Raw genomic sequence first — 23,475 nt, 5'->3', positions numbered from 1 at the left:
GGAGGGGCATGGTGGAGCTGGGAGTGACAGCAGGCGTCCTGACTGACAGACGGCTCGCTAGGACGACTCATCGGGCCGGACAAATCATGGTAACGATGGAGCAGCGCCCGACACACCGCTCTGGAGCTGCGAGTTTGGCCTTCAATTTGTAAGAAGTGACTTGGACACATGGATGAATGTTGATAGAAGGTTAGTCACCCAACGGGGCAACCAGCTTTCTTTGCAAATGCTTAATTGCATATTTCATTTCATAATTGCATTTAGATTTGATTTATTGATCTATCAAAATAATACAACTGTGAAAGTGAACTGATGGTATGAGGTGTATGACAAATCGTTGGCACGCTGTAATTCTAAACTGATTGGCTTAAGGGCTGATTATGATTCCATGTCGACGCAGCGCAATGACCAGGCAGACGCTTTGACGCAGTCGTGAACCTTTTTTGGTTCTGCGTCGGGTTGTGGTGAGCAGACCAATCACAGCTCTTGCTGCTACGTTGCCTCGACGCAAGGTTACAATTCTTGGAGGCAGCACGTCAGGCCCTTGCGGTGGACGCAAGGAGGGTCCGCAAGGACGTAATGGGTCTGTAAACCCCCTTGCGTTGTGTCGACGTGGAACCATAATCAGCCCTAAAGGCATCATATGCTGGAACACAAATCGCTGAGACACCATTTGCTGTGATGCCATTGACTGTGATGCCATTGGCTGTGACGCCATAGGCTGTGACGCCATTGGCTGTGACACCACTGGCTGAGACACCATTGGCTGTGACGCCAATGGCTGTGACGCCATTGGCTGTGCACCATAGGCTGTGACACCATTGGCTGGGACACCATTGGTTGTGACGCCACTGGCTGTGAAACCATTGGCTGAGAGACCATTGACTGTGACACCATTGATTGTGACACCATTGGCTTGGACACACAGGGCCTTTAAAGTTTTTTGACTTTGTTTTTTATGCAGTTGGTTAGTCAGGATTACCTTTTGGGAATACAAAACAAGGACAAAACAAATCTATCTCTGACCAGAGGGACCCGCCACTGATCACGGCTGGACTCTGACTGCTGTGATTTATTCCTGACCTCTGATGCAGAACAGCTAATCCCTAGGAGGTTTGGCGGGATGAAATAGCCGCGGCGAAAATAAGGGACATTTTGTGGAGAGAGAGACAAACGGGGCGTGCTTTGCATTCTGGGAAGATTAGCAGGCTTATCAGTGAATGTGTGTGTGCACCCTGTAATCCGAAACTTTAGGAAAGAGCCGCAAAGATTCCACAACCGTACACATTACATTCAAACTAATACCAAAGCCTAATAAACATACAATTAAATAGGATCAGGGTCATCATGTTATCGCAACTAAACCGAATCCCATTAAAACGACATGTGCATGAATTTTGCAAATTACACATTGTATACAGACACAAATTTCTTTGAACACAAAACACATTTTCCTTAAAATAAACCACACCTATTGATTGCCGTTATCCAATCAAATCGGCATTAGTGCCGCTAGGTAATAGATAGGGATGTGTTCTATAGATGCTAATACAGACCCCTGGTTGGCTGGGGACAGCAGCTATCCAGAGTTCTGATTTGAATGAGTCTTGTTGGCCTTAGCCTGTTTGAAAATAAACAACCGTCATAAAAAAACTAATTTAGACTTAAAGTGAAGGTAAAATGGCCACGATATGGCTCGAAATATGCTGGAGACATATTGAAAAATCTTGATAATCTCTATCGATCCTTGCTTTCGTCACCTTAAGCCCTAAAGTAAAACACTAGGCTTTTCAAAATAAAAGCATGGTGAACAATGTTATGTCGCCCTCACCATTCACGCCGTTGACCAGGGCCGGCCGCTGCTGCTCCTCTTCCTCCTCCTCCTCCGGCGCTGCGCTGTCCTTGCGGTCCATCTTGCTGACCGAGGGGGTCCGCTTGCGCTGCACCTCAGTGTCAAACTCCTCGTCGAAAAGCACCTGGTCCACTGGGTCGGGCTGCACGGGGCTGGGCTCGGCGGGGGGCTTGGGCGTCCCGTAGTAGTTCCCTGGGTGCCGACCGGGGACAAGCTCAGTTCAGACTCAGAGGAACAGGCACTGGACAGGGGGATGGGCACCAGCTACTAGTCACACCCAATAATACAAGAATTGCGGCGACGAGTCAAACTATTTTTGTGGTGGCCACCTACTGTATGTAAAACTGAATATTGACAGAGACATTAGAATTTAGGAAACACACACAGACGTCGTTGGACTTGGTCCCACGGGCACGAAAACATGAGTCCACATTGGCAAGTCAGACTATGGCCAACTATGTAAAACAGAATATCGACAGAGACATTAGAATTTAGGAAAACACACACCGACATCGTTGGACTTGGTCCCTCGGGCACGCAAACATGAGTCCACATTGGAAAGTCAGAGAACGGCATTAGCAGGCCAAAATCAATGGAGAGGACGACAAGGGGAGCTTGAAGTGACGGTGCATTCAGCGCAAAAGGCCAACGCCCAAACTTGAACGGGGAGATTTACAGCGAGTGACCCCAAATGAACGGTTGAATCCAGTTGTTATGCCAAGCCATGGACCGGAACCCCTGAGTTATTCCTCTAGGTCCGACCGCTTGCCTTTACGGTCATCTGGGTGCCCTACAGACGGCAGACAGCACCCCATCCTGAGAAGATTTGTGGTTTAGTGAATGCTTGTCTTCCATTGTGTGTGTGCTTGTGTGCATCTGTTCTGTGTGAGTTGACTTTCAAGTGAAGAAACCTTTCAGCAAGAGAATTACAGGTTTGCATATTGACTCGACTCCTGTATAGCTGCATTCTGTGCATAATGGCTTTGAGAGAGATATGGTGTGTGTGTGTGTGTGTGTGTGTGTGTGTGTGTGTGTGTGTGTGTGTGTGTGTGTGTGTGTGTGTGTGTGTGCACTTATGGTTGCAATGAAACTAGAAAAGTGTCTCCAGTTTCTTTCTTTGAAGAGAAAGATAGCAAGGTGACCCTGTTTACGATGACCCCTTCTCTCTAACTGAGATTCTGAGAGCCAACACGTTGAATGAAAAGAACACTGCGATCAGAGAGGTATACAAAGATATCGATCCACTGTGGCGGTTTGTTTGGTTGTTATTTTTCTTCTCTCTCTCTCCCTCTCTTTTAACGGTAAAGCATCAAACCACTGGTGTGTTTGTGCGAGGCTGCTAAGCGTTAAAGACAGAGCTGAATCCTAATAGGAAAACATAATTTCTACTGCCTTTCTGCAAATCAGGGGGAAGGCGGTGGTGCTGAGACGTACTCTGCACCGACGGTGCGAGGCAAAGAGATGCAGCATAGAAGCACGTAGAGAGAGAACTGAAGGGAGGCAGCTGGGAGAGATTGAGAGAGCGACGAGAGAGGAAGTGCAATGAATATTTGCAGGAAGCTTAATGCGCTCCATTAAAATTTAAATACATAATGCGTATGCTTGGCACACACAATGTATAATACCTCATAGACATTCTGCGTTCAGTGGAAATGTCATTTGTTCACTTGATTAAGCTGATTTCATTTCATTTTCATTATGACTGGATAGAATTTCTACTATGAGCAACATTGCGATTCATTTTGTTCAGGTTGGAGTCTTTTTAGAGAATATCGACGTTTACTGCTCAGCTAGAAAATTAAAGAACAGAGAGAAATAGAAAGAATCCCAGATGACACGATGACTCCACTGTTTAACAATGACTTTGAGATAACTGGTAACTCCCAAAAAACAACTCTAATCTAGACTCTCTGCTGTGGGTCAGAGCTCTGCAGAAACAAAACACACTCCATTCCTTTGATTCGTACAATAAACCGTTCTAATCCCCCACAGGCCCACAGTATTAGCATCTGGTCCAAAAAGACTGCACTCCGCTTCCAATTCACTATGAATTCGTGAGTTTAATGAAAGGACGGTGAATCAGGAGAAGGTGAATTAGAGCTGGGCAATTGCGTCGTGCTCTGCCCTCTGTGGAGGAGAAGGTGGACCGGACGGGGAGTTTAACCTAAAGTGAGCCATGGGCTGTGTGACTGAGCTGAGCACCAGGCTGCTTTATTACAAAGGCCCCTGATGGGTAGGACTGTAATTACATTAATGAGACAAAGATTTCTGATGCGTCTGTTTTTGGATGACAGCTTCTTAGCTTTCAAATGTGATCTGTTAGAAGTGGAAATGTCTGGAATATATATATTGTCTGCGCTTTCATGGTCACTTTACACACTATGCCGTAAGTACATTTTGAATGTTGTAAAGAGAGACCCTGAGAGCAGAGAAGAACAGACTTGTGTCCTGTAGTTCACAGCTCTTTGGAAGAAAGACACTGCTGCACTAGACCGTGATAATGGTACAATTCATCCTCTCAGCCAACTGTGTTGCATATCACACACACACACACACACACACACACACACACACACACCTTTGATTACTGGGCAAGAAAGTGTTCCTGAACCAATCGGAACTGCTTTTGAATCAATTTTGATAGGGACTCAATCAGTGAGGAGATACCTGATCGGTAAGAAACTAAAAGACAATCAAAATGTGCCCTTACGTACAACCCCTTTAAGGGCTTCACCATCCAAAAACAACCTGGCAATGCATTAGCACTTCTCTAAAGACAGCTTGAACACACCGGTGGCCTGAGAAGCAAGACAGACGAGGTGGTCTCCCCAAGGACATTTAAAGTCAAGATAATCCCAATCCAAGGCAGCCACCAACTGCTGTCATGTATAATTCAGCAGCAGTCCCAAGGTATTTTGATGTGAATTTGCAAAACTGTTTGAGAGGTGGGGGAGGGTCATTTCTGTAGCAGTGGATGAGGATTTAAGCAGGGGGTTTGGTACACTTTTGTGTACAAAGTGTCTTACTACAGTAGCCAGTCTACACGGCGTTGATTCAAAACCTAAACAGACCCTTTTATACAGCTTACTACTTTGTGAAAGTGAAAGAAAGTGAAACTCCGCGTTGACCCAGATTTGAGCTTGTCTGTCTTCAGACTTTAGATCCAAAGTCTGACGCTCGAGACTAGCGTAGCCGCGTTCGACACAACAACAACGAGCACACATGGATTCCTTCAAATCAATACTTGATGAGTCCCGTCTGCGAGTGAGAACGTGAGATACCACGCCGCGGTGTCCCACGGGCGCTTTTGATTCATTTTTCGTCATGCGCGATGTAACGTTCACACATGGCTGATGAAACGTATTACTCAGTGAATAACCGTCACAACAGGGAGAGTCTTGGAACAAAAAGCGCTTGACGCGTGGGATTCACAGTCGCCCGCTATCCGTCTCTGCCAGCCTGGCTCCCACCCTTTGTCACACGCCCAACTGCTGGCACCGCAACAAGTGCAGACGGATGGCCGGGCAGATGTAGCGAACGAGCGAGCGAGCCAGGAAGACGGAGAGAGAGAGCGAGCGAGCGAGCGAGCCAGGAAGACAGAGAGAGAGAGAGAGAGCGAGCGAGAGAGCCAGGAAGAAAGAGAGAGAGAGAGAGCCAGGAAGAAAGAGAGAGAGAGAGAGAGAGAGAGAGAGAGAGAGAGCCAGGAAGAAAGAGAGAGAGAGAGAGAGAGAGAGAGAGAGAGAGAGAGAGAGAGAGAGAGAGAGAGAGAGAGAGAGAGAGAGAGAGAGAGAGAGAGAGAGAGAGAGAGAGAAACACACTGTGCTGATCATTTGTCTGACAGAAGTGACATCGAGCCATTTGAAAGGGAGATGCCATCCGTCATCTATAAAGGTTTTCTATTGCGTGGGATTGGCGCTTAAACACTATATTTTCTCCGTTCTCAGGTGTTTCTTTGAGGGGTTTTTCTCTGGGTGATTGACGTGTCGAGTAGCAAAAAAGTCCAACTATAATAAATTAAGTAGGCCTGAACCCTAATGACTGTCTCTCAAATTGATTATTGGACCTCATTTATTCATCATCGCACAAATAATTGTGTGTTCCATCTGTCTGAAACAAACCAAAAATATTGAATGTCGCTTAAACGAATCAATCTAATTTAATGACCGGCTATAATATAAAACTAAATACAATCAGCGTGTGTGTTGTGTCGAAAACCCATCGCCACACAGATTGTTCTTTGGACTGCTTGAATCGTTAATATCTTTTTGTTAAAATAAATATATAAACATAACCCTAATTAAAAACAATGTCATTTTTGCCAGTTATTAATATATCCTCCAAAATTTCCATGAAAACAATATCTGCCTTTCCTTTTCCTCCTGTCTGGGGCATAATATCTACTTTACTTGTTCGGCCCATTAGGCTCACCCATCGCGTGACCTATCGTTCTGATCCTAACTGACAATTTGACTTGACAAATAGACAGATACATCTTCCAAATTCCAGACGAAGACTGGAATTGACCGTTCTTCTGTCAGTCTAATGTTTAAATTAGCCATGTACTTATTTTTTTTTCAGTGATCAAAGAAATGTCTTAGCATACCGCTTGCAACTAAAATAAAATAAAAATACGATAAAAGCACACCGCAACATGCGCCGATTTCTGTGTGTGTCTTTCCACTTCAGAGTTTGTGATTTTGTTTTTGTTTCCATCTGCAGTGCAGACAACAGCTGCTGGTACATTAGTATCTTAGACACACATTTCTTGACAAAAACCCTACAGATGCAAACACACACACACACACACACACACACACACACACACACACACACACACACACACAAGAGTCAAGTCAATATACAAACCTGTAATTTTATAGCTGAATGGTTTCTGCACTTTTGCTGTGGAGAAAACAAACACCGGCTGATGTCTTGGAGAACACCGGAAAACATCACAGGCTTCAAGAGCTCTGTGCTGCGTCATGTGCCCCTCCATCAGTGAGTGAGTGAGTGAGTGAGTGAGTGAGTGAGTGAGTGAGTGAGTGAGTGAGTGAGTGAGCGAGAGAGTGTTTGTTTACATTAATGATAGGATATTCTTAATGGCAATTAAACTTTATATCCTGTCTGTTACAATGATCTTTCTCTCCGATCATCGCTAGATACTTTGAATGTCAGCCCCCTCTCTCTTGCCATTGTTCTATTCCAACTTTAAGAGCCCTTTCAATCCATTGCGACCTAGGTAGCTAGCAAGCCTTTTTTATTTCTTTCTTTAAATCATCTGCTGTATTATTTGCTGTATCAAGTTATTTCATGTTTTTCATGGTTTTCAGCAAGACAACATAGGACAAAAAGTGTAACGGTGTTTCTTGCTGTAACCAACTTTGAAATGCATTGCTTTCTAAATGTGCTATTCAAATTAAAAATGTAAATGTTTGACACCCGGACTCGCTTGTAATGCTGTCAGTGTGCATTGTGATGCAGGCTGACTGTGTGCATCGCAAGTGATGAATGATAAAGAGAAAAAACCTGACAATTTTGCCTGCATTATGCTTGGTTAAATATCCATCTAATCCGTCTCTGAATAACATTCTACTATTTCTAAAGAGACTTGCACATAAAGAAAACGAAAAGAAAGATCTGTGGAATGCTCCCGGACCGCCTCCAGAGGTTCAGAGAAGTGTACGTGTGTGTCTTAGTGACGGATTAAAACTATGAAACTACAAGATCAGGCTGATCTGGTTCACAGGTCTGGGGGATTAGTCATGGCTAACAGCCTAGCTTTGAGTTCAGAAGCAACCAGCCGGAAACGCTCGTCGTTATGCTGCTATACCACTTAAAACACTGTTCAGGATCTGCATTATTAAACTCACACACAATTTTTCTCATCATCTCTTCCGCTATGTGTGTGTGTGTGCATGTGTGGGCGCGTGTGTGTGTGCAGGCTTGTGTCCATGCATGTGCGTGTGCTTTTGTTCATGCGTGTGTGTGTGTGTTCTTGCTTCCATGTGTGTGTGTGTGTCTCTGTGTGTGCGTGCATGCAGGCTTGTGTCCATGCGTGTGCGTTTGTGTGCTTGTGTCCGTGTGTGTGTGTGTGTGTGTGTTCTTGGTTACATGTGTTCGTGTCCATGTGTTTGTGTGCTTGCCTGTGTGTGTGATTTTGTTCATGCGTGCGTGTGCGTGTTTCTGTCCATGCGTGTGTGTGGTTTGTGCGTGTGCTTGAGTGCCTGCGTGCGTGTGTGCTTGAGTGCTAGCATGTGGGTGAGGGTATGTTTGTCCTCACAACGTGTCCCTCCTCAGTGCCGCAGTGGGGGCCATGTGGAGGTCACAGGGGCGGGCCCCTGAAGCGATCGGCCCCGGGGAGCCTCCGCGGGCTGAGCCACTAGGAGGTCCATTAGGCAGGACGGGGCCTGGGCCGACCTCTGCGCATCCATCATTCATACGGCGGCGGGGTGCTCTCTCTCCGGCTGGGGGGGGGGGGGGGGGGGGGGGGGGGCACCGTCTTCCCGCCGCAGGGTCTGGGTCAGGGGCCGATACAGGGGCCAGGTGAGGTGGTCCGCCTCCATGCCGGGGCCGACCTGCTTCTCCCTGCTAAAATAGCCTCGCAGTCACCTGGGGATACTGCGCTCTCCCACTGCTCCAACACAACGCCACTATGCATAACCAGCGACGGTGACCTGGTTTTGTGCTTTGTGTATGTGTATGTGTGGACTGGCATCGCCGCGTGACCCAGTAAACAACGATAGGCAACAGGCTTGACTCGGGGGGGGGGGGGGGCATTCATCCCGGCCCAGGCCGGTCTTCCCCAGAGGCAGAGCGTAATGGAGTGGGACAGAGCTAGAGTATACAGACAAACATCGATGCTTCTTCCAACGAGGTTCACCGCTGCCCTATTTTTAGGAAGTATGTCATTATGCTGCGCTGCCCGGCCTTTGCGTAGGCTTTTTTTTTTTTTTTTTTATCAGCCCTTTCCAGGATTTTTCTGCTGCAGAGTCAATGCCCGGATGCATCTAAGGAAACGCGGTTCTGCTGGAAGGACGGGAGAAAACACACACACACACACACACACACACACACACACACACACACGTGGGGGTGGGGGCCGTACCGTCATAGGTGCCGCTCTCCAGCAGCAGCCCGCTCTCCTCCAGCACCCGGAACTCGCCCACGCTGATGAAGTTGTAGTCCACGCCAGGGACCTCCCCCTCTCTGGGCTGCCGGGTGGTGCCTGATGGTGGGTGGCACACACACACACACACACAGTTAGGAGACGAGACAACCTGCACGCTGGTCACAACAGGGCAGGGGTCTGATTGATCTGTTGAACGGCCCCTCGTTGGCTGAGCTCCGGGCCCGGGAGTCCACTCCAGGTTGAATAGCACTCCTTCTGTGGTTGATGCACACACAGAACCCCTATTGCCCCGTTTGTTCTCTTATCGATGTCTCCATTGCTCTAAATGTCATCTCATCGTTGAAGGCAGATCTGTCCTTGTTATATTCAGTCGCAAATAATTCTTCACCGCTTTTCAAACTGGAAAAATCCCAGGGAACAGTTTCTACCTTGTCCTACAAATGTCCAGTGAATTCAATCTGGCAGCAAACCCCTCTCTGCATTAGTGATCTTCAACGATACATTAAAAACAGTGGAGGACAGGGAGGAGGAAGCATTCACAGGACAGCTCCATCATTTCAATGAATATTTGATCATATCCTTCAAGTTGATGAAAGGTCTCCTTTGTGTTCAGTGCATCCTCCTTTAATGGTTAACCACAGCCAATGAATGATAGCTGCTTAAGGGCTTTTGTTCTATGAGGTCAGGAGTCAAGTAGAACAAGAAACGAGGAAAAACACGATAATGATCATAGCGGGAAACCTTAGACGTTATTCAGATGGGCCTATGTGGCTAGATGTACAACGCCCCCCATTGTGCTATCTAATTGTTTTGAGTTATAAAACAACTGAGTGTGGCTAATGTCTAATTTTGCGAACAATGTTACACCTACTGACGAGATGTTCATTCATTGTAGCAACAATGTTGATGTTCAATGCTGCCAGCGTGTCTTCCCCTGATCCTGCTCTATTAAATCAAATACTTGGCTCCATGAGGGCTCTTACGAGAAAAAAGCATGTCATCAATCAATCAAGTTTACCGTACATTAGTTTCACCCCCATAGGAACAACGAGTTAGCAAGTAAATACGCCAACGCTAGCGTTGGTATGGACAATGGACATGTGTTGCAGCCTCTTCTGAACAGAAGAAGAGGGAGCCAGAAGTAATTCTGTACCAATGGTATAAACACTGGAGCAGGTCAGGCAGGGTAGGTTAGGGGAGAGACTAATTGCAAGAAAATGAAGCCCAATATTAAACATTACAGCTACTAAATCTTGGAATGAAATGTGCACCAATGTTTGACGTTTTAATTAGTTTTTTTCATTTCAGAATCAAGTGAAGAAAACCGTGCCAACTTTTTATGAAAGCAACCATGTCAGTGTGCAAGGCAAAGTAAAAATGTGGGTTATCAAAGAAAGATTAGTTGGTTGGATTGGGCCACTTGGGAACTAGTTTCCTGAATAAACCATCCAGTTAATGTAGGTGCCGTACGAACTGCATGGATGGATCCAGCCAAGGAAGCTAGTCTTCAACCATGACCTACTGTGTGTGTGTGTGGGTGTATTTGTGTGTGTGTGTGCACGTGTGTATGTGTGTGTACGTACGTATGTACGTACGTGTGTGTACTACGTACGTACGTGTGTGTGTGTATTTCCCATTGGAAGCATTGGAGACACTCGCCACTCATGTAACTCATTAACATTCGTGATTATAGTAGATTATGTTTTGGTGATAAATGTTTCCCAGAATATTAGTTTTCCTGGCGCCGTTTGATGGCCTGGTGAAACGAGGAAGGAGTCACACAAGCCACTACCCTTTGTGTTCGGAAATATGAAAAGGCAGATTGGGATTTAATTTTCGAGAAAGCTCTGCAAAAGGCGGAAATTGTCAAGTAATGCAATATCCTTTGTGCAAACCACATTACCCCGTGGGCCGTCACCGAGGTGTTGTCTACTGCACCCTGTGGGCTTGTTACTCCTTCCCACAAAGTCACTTCAGAATGACGGTTTGGATTACACTCCTCATCGCTGACTTAAGCTGTGTGTGTGTGTGTGTGTGTGTGTGTGTGTGTGTGTGTGTGTGTGTGTGTGTGTGTGTGTGTGTGTGTGTGTGTGGTGGGGGGGGGGGGAGGCGGATGTTGTCCTTCAACCCATAAAGGCCAAAATAAGTCAGCCACGATCAGGCAATTTTCAAAAACGTGAATTACATTTGACAAGGATTTTTCTACTTTATATGAGAAGAGGCGTAATCACTACGCATGGGAAATTTAGGAAGTGCCATTTAAAGTCATCCTTGAGTTAATCATCGTAGAAAATGCTAAAAAGGAATACTTTCAGGGTCCTCCCCGCGAATTGAAAACATCCTCCTGGTCTTTTAAGACCAGGTTTCAGATCTTCAGCAAGATCTACAGCGAAGGCTGTTGCACACTTAGTTTAAAGTACTTACATCGTTACTTATATATATACTAATTATAACTGCCTTGGGTAGTCAGACATAAAAAAAAGAAAAATTGTTATGAAATGAATGTTATGCTGTCTCTCATGTAGGAATCGCTCTATTGTAACTAGGTCACACTCTCACTTAGAAATCAACTGAAAGAATAAATGCCCGGAAACCACACATCGGACCACGAGAGATTACAATTTTGGCATTAAAGAATTAAATAACAGGCCCGTTTATGTAAGTCCTCTTCTCCAAGTTAAGCACCACCTCCACTACCACTGCTGAAAATACTGAATATATATGAAAATGATAAAATAATAAATGAAGGGGAATATAAAGATCCGATCCAACAGATGAACGGGTGTAGTACAGCATCTGAGAACGGAACATTATGGAGTCCAATATGACCCCCCCCCCCCGTAGAAGCACCTTGAATAGAGGAAATGTTGGAATTGCTTTCTTTCTTTTTTCTAATCTATCTTAACAGGAGAGAACTGGAAAGAAAGAAACTGTGACAATCACCGGGTCAGTTTTCACACAGAGGCTTGTATAAACAGCCCTAATTCCCAGCATTCCGTTCTGTGCTTATTGTTATTTGTGTCTAATTGAATAGCATGTAAAACATGTTACGACCCAGAAAGAAAAGCTATTACAGTTGTTGGTATTATACCAAAGTGGGTTTGTAGTTTGAGACCCAGACTGGTCCTTGGTAACGGTGGCCTCAGAAGCCCCCAAGTCAGCCAGATGTGCTGGTATTGCCAGGGCGCTCTGGTTGCTCCCTGGGAGATAGGCCTCAGAGAGCGCACAACCACAGACTCTAACACCAGATCAAGTTCACGTCTGATGAGCGCGCGGCAGCAGAGGACGGTTCTGGAGGAATACCAAACACCCTTGCTTGAGCTGGTCCCACCACTATCAGATCAGACGCAGAAGTGCTTTTATTATATTCTTATTGTACAAGTACACAAGAGTCAAATTCTTATACTTGGTACCTCATCAGCCACATAGCAGCAACAATACAATGCAAAGTAAATGGATAGGTAAAAATAAGTAATAATAAGGAAACTAAATAAGTCACAGAAATGTAAAGTGATGAAGTGGTAGTGGTACCAGCCACTACCCACATGGAAAAGATGCCTGCTTCTGTTGCGCTCCAGGGAGACATTTTCATCTCATTTAGAGGTTTGGCTTAAGCACCTTGCATGCTCTGGCTAGTGTAGGATAGCATTTGATTGGCGTTACCTAGTAGTAACCCACAACCACCAGTAACAATTAACCCATGCAATAGCATGCATTAACCCATAGAGGGCAATTTGAGTCCATATTTACATCTCATCCATGTTTATAAATTTAGTCTAGATTTGGACAGGATCAATTATCACTAATATGTTACCCATCACTTTCATAATAAATATGTCGATTTAGGTTTTCCTTTAAAAAAAAGACTACAGATGTGATGAGAGCTTCTTCTGTGGATGTTCTGATAATCAGAAAATAGATCATTTGTATTGATCAAATGAATATCAAGGTCAATGAAGGGCATAAATAACAACAATAGTAACAATAGCAATAATAAGTCTTCAAAGGGATGGTTTGGATACAGAACAACATTTTAGGAGGACATACTGCAGGTACTTTGTATTCTATAGACTGGTGTCACATCGTAGGGACAGATTGACTATGTTCAAACAAGAAAACGCCAGCCACACTAGAGGGAACACTGAAAAAGCATGTGTGTAGAGTGTCTGCTTCTGTGAAGAGGCAGCGTTCATAACAACACAAAGGAGAAAAACACCAGCCACAGAGGGCATGGAGCACACCGCCGGAGGCTGTCTGGTAATGACTGGGCCAACATTAAAGAACATAAATAATAACAACAAACATAAATGTCAGGATCAAGGAAAATAGATCAAATGGATTTTCTTCAGAAGCGCAGCATACGACTGACCCTACGGGACGCATGCTATTTGAGATGTAGTTTGGAAGATCCTCTGGTCAGATTGCTCCCTTAGTAATTCATCTTCGAGAAGAATAACACAAAAATGGTAAATGTGTTTTCAGCATGAGGAAAAATAAATCCGATATCTCTGCCATCTCTCCACGTTTCCGACGTACCATTTCATATTCATATAGCCGTCTATAGTTGAATCCTCTAGCGAGACGCGTTGAGCAGACCGCTCTGCAATAACAGACACTCTGAGGATCCAGAGAAGAGATCTCACTCCCCATGCAAGAGGACTTGCATGAGGCCTCACCCTGCACAAAGGCAGAAGGAAATTAGGGACGTATTTCCACTGGGGAAAAAACCCCTGATGGGATGTTGCAAGAAGCGTTTCCAGCTGATCTGCAGGGAACGCTAACTTGTCCAGCCTTCTAAAAGGCACAGTGGTGTAGGGGTTATAAGCCAACTACTCACTGCCAAATTACACATATTACTGGGCTGTTATGTTTGTTTTTTTTCCCAGTACCATCATTAGCCTTTTGGGCTCAAGGCCAGCTGCAAATCACATCTTTTGAACATACACTCGTGATCCTCATGGATTTAGGCGCGGCCGTACTGCTCAGCTTATTCTACTGCAAGTGTTCATTGAGAAGCCGGGGCGGTGACGTCATCATGCTCATACTGAAACTTGAAGGTTCCGGTCTAGCTGAAGCGTGCAGGAACATCTGCGGGGGGGCAGCAATGTGCCTCCCTTGAAGGCTCCTCCTGAACATAATCCTATTTCCAATAACCTCTGCACGCACGCGCTTGCACGCCTCGCTTTTTTTAGGGGTGTTTGCATCTGTGTAGTTTATACTCAACACACACCAGGGAAAAGTCCTTGTGTGCTCAAACCTACAAGGCAATAAGCTCTTTCTGATTCTGATGGCTGGAATAAGAAACATAGGGTGACCTAGCTGCTTTTTGCTTGTTTATCAATTTGCGGTTCTTAAATCTTCCAATGTCAAGATTTACTGAACATATCCTTGCTTGTATTTTGTTTTATACCCTCCGCTGCTCATCTTCCTCTCTACAATGGACGTGCCTTATTCCTTTTGTCATGCTGTCTTGCACCCTTTTCTTCTCTCTGTCCTTACAACTCCTACAGAAGTGTCAAGTATTCAAACTGTATCATCCCAAATACACAAGCACATCTAGGTGTGTTTGGAGTAAGCCATTAGCACATTAAGAACCACCACAAGAAGGAGAAAGTGACGCTGACAACGAGAACCAATCAGGTGACACACATGGCACTGTGGAGGAGGAGCCATGTGGACGAGTGGCCGGCGAGAGAGGGATGAGCGTGCAGGTGTTACTCACAGGGAATGGTGCGCAGGTACAGGTTGTCCCGGATCACCTGCTGTAGCTTGTGGTCCAGGGAGCCCTTCTGGAACTGCAGGCTGAGGTAGTGCCGCAGGTCCGTGTTCAACACCTTACCTGGAGGAGGCAGAGAGAAACAAACATCAGTCCATGTCCAAACCCCTTCAATCCCCCTGAGTAGCACAGGACTCACACAGCCAGGCCACAGAGTCTCCGACTGCATCAACTCGAACACACAGGGAAGAACTCCACAGACCCGGGTAAGGGCTAACGCTACGCAAAATGATACCACAACCCCCCACCTGAAGTCGGAAAAGATTTACGTCATGTTTTGGAAAAAATAAAAATGACCTTGAAGGGATAGCAATTTCGGCGGGACGAGGTTCTGATGTCTGGTCGGCGGCGGCTCGCATGGCATATTGGAACTGTCACGCCCGATGAAACATTAATAGGAGGCGCCCATTTACCAACTATCCGGATGATGTACGCATGAGGAAGTGACGGGAGAGGGGGTGGGGATGGGGGAGGCGGGCGGGGGGGCACTGTCTCGCCGCACCCCCTGAGCAGCGGCAGCAGGGCGGGGGGGGGGGTGGAGTTGAGAGAGGAGGAGCGTTGCTTAGCATTCTCCTCACGGCTGCAGAGCGCCAGGGAGAGAGGGAGAGAGAGCGGGGGGGGGGGGGGGGGGGGGGGGGGAGACACATCCCGGGCGTCGGCCCTGGCCGTCCTCCTCCCTGAGCCCTGAAGACTCCAGATGTTCGTGTTTTCCGAGGAAACGAGCGCAGGCCTGTTTGTCGGGGGTGTGCCGCGATGTTGGTTATTCAATCACGTTGACTGGTCGGCGGCTGTCTGGATTCAATAACGGCCGAGACCCTGTGGTGAGCAGAGGGCCGGGCTGTGAAGTGTGTACCGCACCCCTCCCTGTGACTCCCAAGATACACACAGTGGACCCAGTTTGTAGAACTATGTTGGTTATGTTATTCTCAGAATTCCTGAGGAGGAGTGGACGGCACCAGTGTTTTCCCCGCACTTATATACACTTGCAAATGTCTTATTGTTCTCACCATCTAAAGATTTACATAATATACTGGAGATACAGATCCTTAAAATTCTGTTTCGGAGCCGCTAATGACTGCTCATCCCCCCCCCCCACGCATTCACTTGATGGTATGAACGTAGAATGGGTTCAAACTGAATACGGGAGGGTAGCCACGAGAGGAAATATTTTCTCTCCAAGGCATAGGAAAAATAAAACATTATAAAGCAGAAGAGCATTCTGCGATGAACAACACAAATCTCTCCCCTCGGGAAGTTGGACGGCCGCTTCAGTTCCATCCGTTATTGGCGCCGTTGCTTGAGGGGAGGGATATTGGCAGCCAGAGGCTGGTAAATAAAACATGGGACACAGTCGGAGAGCCAACTCCCATTTCAGTTATCATTGGAAATTACATCAAATGCTCCTTTTGCCTTCTGAGGTGACAAAACAGAGGCCCCCGAAAAGCAAGGCCGTGCCAGCTTCCGTTCCCATGACTGATTCAGACGGTTATCTGTTGCCAACTGGGAAAACAGCCGGTGATGTGGGTCACGGGAGAGAAGGGGGGGAGGAGGGTGGGGCGGCACTGGCTTCAGAAAACACTCGGTTCGCTCGGCAAGCGAGCGGTGGTGCTGGTGAACGCAGGGGAATGTTTCCTTCCCATTATGTAACAGTAGGGATGGCTGGCTGGCTCGGTGAGTGCCCGAAATGTAGGACGAGGAAACGGAAGCCTCCCCTTTACCACACTGTGCAACTCGTAAACCACAGGGCTCATGGTACAACCCGTGAACCACAGGGCTCATGGTACAACCCGTGAACCACAGGGCTCATGGTACAACCCGTGAACCACAGGGTTCTTGGTGGAACCCGTGAACCACAGCTGCTCACTGCGGTTCCCGCTTCCCAGAAGCTGTGAGACATGAAAATCCGAACATAACAACACACCAGCAGCGTTCCCATGTTCAAGGATGTATGAGGGGGTGGGAATATCGCTCCAGCTCCATGTCCCCCCCGCTCCCCACCGCCTCCTTCTGAAAGGTTCAGCAGGGGTTCAACCAAGCACAATAGATGATACTAATTGTCATCACACGTTCCCTGTAAACATGCAAATTCTCACACACACACACACACACACACACACACAGACACAGAAACACACACACACACACCCAAACGGTACATCCTTTGTGTTGCCTGCCTGTCAGAAAGCATTAGTGCTCTCCATCATAACCACAGGTAAAAAAAAGCTGAAGAAAAGAGCGAGAAAGTGAAAGGGATGGAGTGAGTGGAGTGGAGATAGTGTGTGTGTGTGTGTGTGTCTGTGAGGAGGGGGGGCAGTGAATCAGCAGCCTGCCGGTCTGGTAGTGCAGGGGCCATGCGGGACACAATGGAAGCCTTTGTGCTTCATCATGTGGTCATTACAGAGATGCTCTCATACGAGAGGGGGGGGGAGGGGGGGAGCTGAGCATGGGAACCCATGGGGAACTCAGCACTACCCCCCACCCACCCACACACCCCCTCTATCCTACATTTATCTCTGCACACCCCGTGCATCCCCCAACTATTGTCTCTCGTAACATTCCTCCACTCTCTCACACCCTCTCTCTTATTCTCAGGTTAGCATCTTGGGAAAGAGTGCATACACACACACACACACACACACACATACACACACACACACACACAAGCCCCCCATCCAGGTTCATGTTTACCTCTATAATTGGTTATACATCAGCCGCTACCCTCACACACCTGTGAGATTATGTGTATGTACTGACACACTGCACCAAGACAAAAAATTGCATAGAAACACACATACCCAGCCCACACACAGATGTGCCGGAACAAGCTTACACACACACACACACACACACACACACACACACACACACACAGATGTGCAAAGACACGCCCACAACCACCCAAACACACACAGAGTTAGTGAAGACAGGTGTAGCTACCCATCACGTCGTTCAGGAGAGCATTAATTCAGTTGAGCTCGTCTGGCAGCAGAGCATGGGAAAACTATGTGGAACACAGCTCTTTTCTAGTGCTCAGCCTGCCATCTGCCATTGTCTGTACGTCTCACACTATTTAACAGCTTTAGAAGATTGTGAGACCACACATGGGACCCTTCTCGACACAGCACTTCTTAGGCAGCACAACTTTTCAAAGCATTCCAAATGTTTTGAATACAGAAAGATGAAAGTACATCACTTTTTTTCTTATTATTTACCACGTCAGCAGTTTCTGCTCTCATATTTCCCACACGCAAAAACACATTATCTTTTATTTTCATTACAATCTATTCACACTTACTTTCGTTCATGAAAATTATAAAGCCGCTGGGGTGGATTGAGGTAATAAGTAAGCACAGTGTGCACAAGGTGCTCATTCTATTACCTATCACACCCTGAACAATCAGCATAAAGATACTCGTAGAGATAGATAGAGCCCTTGAAAGAAAGAAACGAGAAAACAGAGAATTCACTTTTAATGGCCAGGCAAATTAAGTAGAAGCAAACTGTTCCAAAACAACTGAATTTGTTCACTTTTACTCCTATGCCAAATCCCATGATGCACTGGATTCTGCGCCTCGGTGCTCTGCTCTATTAAGCTACAGGCTATTTTGGACGCCCGGTAAACAGAAATGCTCCACAATCAGGTGGCTCTCCTAAATAGATGCTGGAAAAAGTGAGGGACATTTCGGGCCGGGGTGTCAGTGGGTGTCTAATGATGCCATTCTGTGAGGGCCGGCCAGCCCTCGCAGTGGAGAGCTTGTGGCTAATTAGCACCTCATTAGGTACATTTGGCAACTCTGGCCAGCACAATGTCCTTCCGCATCCCCTGGCAGACAGACAGACGGGCTGACTGACTGACTGGCGGACGTTCATTAGGGCTTATTGGCAACTTCGATTAAATGCTGAAGGTAGACCAAGACAGGGAGCTTTCGAGATTCTGGTGGCAAATGCAAATGCAACTGAAATCTTTCTGTATCTTCAAAAGCAGTAGTCCAAAAACCCTGGCTAACCCTTTATAAAGTCGGAATTACACCCCACTCGTCTAGCCTCTAACAATATCCATTCCAAGACTCCATGGAAGATTCCCTGTGTGGTTTCTATGTAAGCTGCCGTTTTAGTTAATAGCGGAAATTGGTCAGTCAAATGGCAACTGCGGGAAGGAAATTAGACACAGAAGAGAGTCAGATACCATAAGGATTAATTGTGAATGGGGCTAGTATTTCAGATGAAGAATGGTACAATAGCAGCCATTTTCTCTGCCCAGGTTGGCTTCATTCAAGTTGAAATACAATTGATCTACTATCTGTCATCCATCAAGTGGTCTGTCTTGACAAGGTGTCTTTGACATAAAACCTTTCTCGATTAGGTTGGGGACCTTTTAGATTTTTGTAATTAATTGACACGCTTTTATCTGATATGCAACACATACTATGGGTTTTTGTTGATGAACTATAGTTTATGAAGAAACTTGTTTTAGGGATCACTTTAATGACCAAACTAATTTGCAATAAAGTCATCAGTGACGGCACATCATATTTTTTCTGCAATTACTGAAAGGGAGGGGAGGAGAAAGACAACACTTGCCTTGGGACAAAAGCTGGATCCGCTCATTTCCATTGGATAATGAGAAGAGGAATTGGTTTTGTTAAGATGTGCATTCAGGCTTAATGTCGCAGGCCTCTTTTTATAGGCAGAGTCATAATCATCAGCCCGCTTGACACTAGTCACAGATGGCGTCCCAGAGTACTCAGCATCCAGAAATATACTCTCGGCCTCTGATGGCTTTGCGTACTAAATGCTGGCCGAATCCACGACGGAGCCATTAGGCCCATCTGCATGATTAAAGACTGAGCATTTCAGTGCTATCTGTGCTATCTTAGCTGAGTAAATGCTGCACTTTTAAAAAATGTAAATAACTGTTGTAGGTATGGAGACAATAAAGTATGTGTAAAGTATGCCTGAAGAATGTGTTTAGCCTGTAAAATATTCTGTATACTGCTTCTGTTGAAAGACAGAAGGATGTGGGCTAATTATCCGCACAGATGTAACCACACATTTCCATTTTCCTATCGCGTTCCATTCCTAATCCTATTGTCCCCTTTTGTGGGAGACATTGTTCAATAGAGTCTTTTCTGAAGAAAAGAGACAAAGCTTCCGTCTTGCCTGCACCTTTGGGAATGCTTAAATTCGGTCAGGGCGAGGAAAAAAGGTAAAAGAACAGTCAGAGACCCCCTAGGGTCCGGCAGTGAGGAGCAGGAACCTTCTGCACTCTTTTTCGGTTCATGTACTGTGGTGTGGCCTGACACGCTGTGACATGGACCGGATCTGGTGCTACATGGACCGGACCTGTTGTAACATGGACCGGACCTGGTGTTACATGGACCGGACCTGGTGTTACATTGACCTGACCTGGTGTTACATTGACCTGACCTGGTGTAACATGGACCGGACCTGGTGTAACATGGACCGGACCTGGTGTAACATGGACCGGACCTGTTGTAACATGGACCGGACCTGGTGTTACATTGACCTGACCTGGTGTTACATTGACCTGACCTGGTGTAACATGGACCGGACCTGGTGTTACATTGACCTGACCTGGTGTAACATGGACCAGACCTGGTCTTACATTGACCTGACCTGGTGTAACATGGACCAGACCTGGTGTTACATTGACCTGACCTGGTGCTTCATGGACTGGACCTGGTGTAACATGGACCGGACCTGGTGCTTCATGGACTGGACCTAGTGTTACATGAACCGGACCTGGTCCTACATGGACCGAACCTGTCCATGCCCAGGGTCCAGACTACCTGCACCCTTATTCCCCCTTCAACCCCTCAGGTCCTGGGGAGCTCTAATGGGCCACGGACACGCACCTGCCACTAACACTTGCAGGCTTACCAGTTAAGAGGGGTGCCACATGAGAAGAGTGGTAAGAGTACCATCCTAACAGCCATTTGAATGTCACATCTGAAAGCCTGCAATGTTGTGGTAGCATTGGCTGAAGGTAGGGTGGCCTTCCCTGGAACAGTATGCGGGGCTTTGGAAGGGAAGAAAAAACTTAAAAGAACGGCAACAAAAAACAAGGCAGACATGATGGAGGGGTCTGGAAGAGAGAGTCATACTTCTCAGCAGGGGGGATGATAACAAACACAACTTTGGCTCAGTGTTTTCTTTGGTTTCGATTTTTTTCTTCTTACACCAGCTGATTCTCTTCAATCACCAGATCCAATGCCCAAGACAGCCCCAGAGCACTCTATAATGCATGGCTCAAACAGCCAAGTTAACCTCCCTTGTGAAGCACAGGGGCCAGACGGAAGGGCTACATAAATAAGTCAACAGAAGGAGGAGGCAGCACACAGGTGGAAGGCCACGCAGTCGTCTGTATGTGTGAGTGTGGAAAAAACGTGCAACAGAGTGTGTTTGTGCATGTGTGGTGATTGGGGCGGACATCATTTGGAGTTTGAGAGGCTCCTGCTGAACTCATCATCAAAAGGCTGTGCTGCTGTGTGTGTGTGTGTGTGTGTGTGTGTGTGTGTGTGTGTGTGTGTGTGTGTGTGTGTGTGTGCATGCAGAAGCTCAACAAACAAAGAGGCACAATCAAAGCCCCAAAAAAAGGACATGCAGACCCACATGGAATTAAACCACTGTTGTAACACATGTATGACGCCTGCTGCACAAGTGCACAATCCCTGCCTGCACTCACAACGACCAGGACAGAGCGAGTGAGCGAGACGGAGAGATGGGGGGTGGATCACCAACCAGCAGTGTTTCTCCCCGTCTCGATTATGCAGTGCCAGGGAGATCTTTCCTTCCTGTGCTAGGGTTTCGAGGGAAAGCAGAGAACGAGAGAGAGAGGCGGCAATCAGACAAGACGGCAACCCTCAACAAGGCCGGCGAGGAACGGGCCTAATCACCACGTTAACTGGCAACAAGGAGCGAGAGGAGCCTTCTGGAGACGGGGAAGTGAAATCCAGCCTGCGTGTTACTGCTGAGAGAGGGGGAGAGTTGGGATGGGGGTGCTCTACCATCAACGAAAAAATACATGTCTGATCAAAAGGTTTCTTCCGCGTTAACCCCCCTCTGGCAACACAGCCATGGTATAACCAGCATATAAAACAGGCCAGGCAAGAATACCAGCAGGTGCGCCGCTATGCCTAGAAATGGAGGACCTTCGATCGAACAGCAGAGGGCTACCAAAGGGCAGCCTTGGGGAGGGGAAGCGGCTTGGTTTCTTTCTTCGGGAACGCTCAGGGACAGTAATAGCTTCCACTGCGATGGATTATGGTTTCTGCAAAGCAAGAGAAGTGTGACGCGCTCCTCGCCACAATGGCTCTGGGATGTCACTGAGAATCTGAAGAGCGATTCATCAGGGAGTCACACGACCCGCTGACGACACCAGAGACACGCCGTGACTCTTTCCCGCCTTCTTCTTCTTCTTCTGCTTTTTCCCCTGGCTCCCAAAATATCCTGGACTCATAAATAAATACTGGTGATGGTGTAACGTCATGTCATGTCAAAAAGAAGGATTTTGAAAACCGGCGCCCAGCCATACAAGGTGGTCGGAGACATCGAGCCTACGTGTTTCTGCTTTGGGGTAATGAGCGGTGAGCGCACGTGTGCTGTAAACGTGCAGCAGAAGGCATTGTGTGTTGGGAAGCAACCGCCCCTCCCCCCGCCCCCAAAGGTGCTGCTGCGTTCGCTGGTGCGTCGCGGCGCTGCCAGTCTGATTCACCACCGCTACCGGGAGCCATGAGTCATTCGCCAGCAGATGCAAATGCCATCGCGCTGATGGGGCCGCGTGGACTCAGCCACATGTGGCCCCGTGTCTGGAATACATGAATGAAAGCAAACAACAACATCCCTTTTAAAAAGGCCTGTTTAGAGAGCAAACCCACAATGCACGAATATCCAGAAAACGGCTGTTCTGTAATCCATTCTGTAAATGGCTTTAAGTTAAGTTAAGTAAGCAGCACGTGTAAAGCCCACAAGCAGATTTTGGGAGTTCCATCTTTCCCAAACTTTTTGCAGACACACACCCACACCCACACTCACACCCACACCCAAGATAGATAATGTGGCTGTGCTGCAGCCAGGGTAAAATAATAAAATATAATCTTAGTTAGGTCCCGCTCGGCCCATCCATCTTGCTCTGCGGCAGCCCGTAGCGATCCCTCCGGCACAGAGCTGGTGGCGGCTCCATCACCTGAATAAGTCAACTGGCAGTTCCCATCACAGGCCCGTGACGACCCTACATCACTGTAATTGATATGAGGTGTGCCTAAGAGGCTCGCCTCCCCGTCCTTGTACGTGTGTGTATGTGTGTGTGTGTGAGAGAGAAGTGAGGACGCCGGCCGCCAGATGTGTGCGTAGGTGCCGTGTCGTCACTGCGCTCCTGCACCGGCCGGGAGATTTATCAGTTCATCTTTGAAGACTCGCGCATGGAGGAGGGGGAGGTGAGGGCTGCTTCATAGGCATCAATGCAGGCCGCAACAGTTACCCGCTGCACATGAAAAAGGGTTTTTTCACCAGTCAGAGACGAAGACAGATGTAAAAAGAGTCAGTCAGTCAGTCAGTCAGTCAGTCAGTCAGTCAGTCAGTCAGTCAGTCAGTCAGTCAGTCAGTCAGTCAGTCAGTCAGTCAGTCAGTCAGTCAGTCAGTCAGTCAGTCTCTCTCTCTCTCTCTCTCTCTCTCTCTCTCTCTCTCTCTCTCTCTCTC

At 47.1% G+C, this 23,475-nt stretch overlaps 1 protein-coding gene across 1 annotated transcript in view; it reads right to left on the bottom strand.

Moving 5' to 3' along the window:
* The window catches only part of magi3a (membrane associated guanylate kinase, WW and PDZ domain containing 3a), a 97,071-nt gene that overhangs the window by 28,895 nt on the left and 44,701 nt on the right, over window positions 1-23,475 (bottom strand). Inside the window, exons 2-4 of the mRNA XM_079742353.1 lie at window positions 14,704-14,820; window positions 8,958-9,077; window positions 1,832-2,044 (exon numbers count right to left, since the gene is read on the bottom strand). Coding sequence (XP_079598479.1) covers window positions 1,832-2,044; window positions 8,958-9,077; window positions 14,704-14,820 — 450 coding nt within the window. The remainder of the gene's footprint in view (window positions 1-1,831; window positions 2,045-8,957; window positions 9,078-14,703; window positions 14,821-23,475) is intronic.

The sequence above is a fragment of the Pollachius pollachius genome, assembly GCF_949987615.1.
Source record: "Pollachius pollachius genome assembly, chromosome: 8".
Taxonomy (NCBI): Eukaryota; Metazoa; Chordata; class Actinopteri; order Gadiformes; family Gadidae; genus Pollachius; species Pollachius pollachius.
Note: the sequence above shows the minus strand (reverse complement) of the source record. Positions and strands in the feature narration are given on the sequence as shown.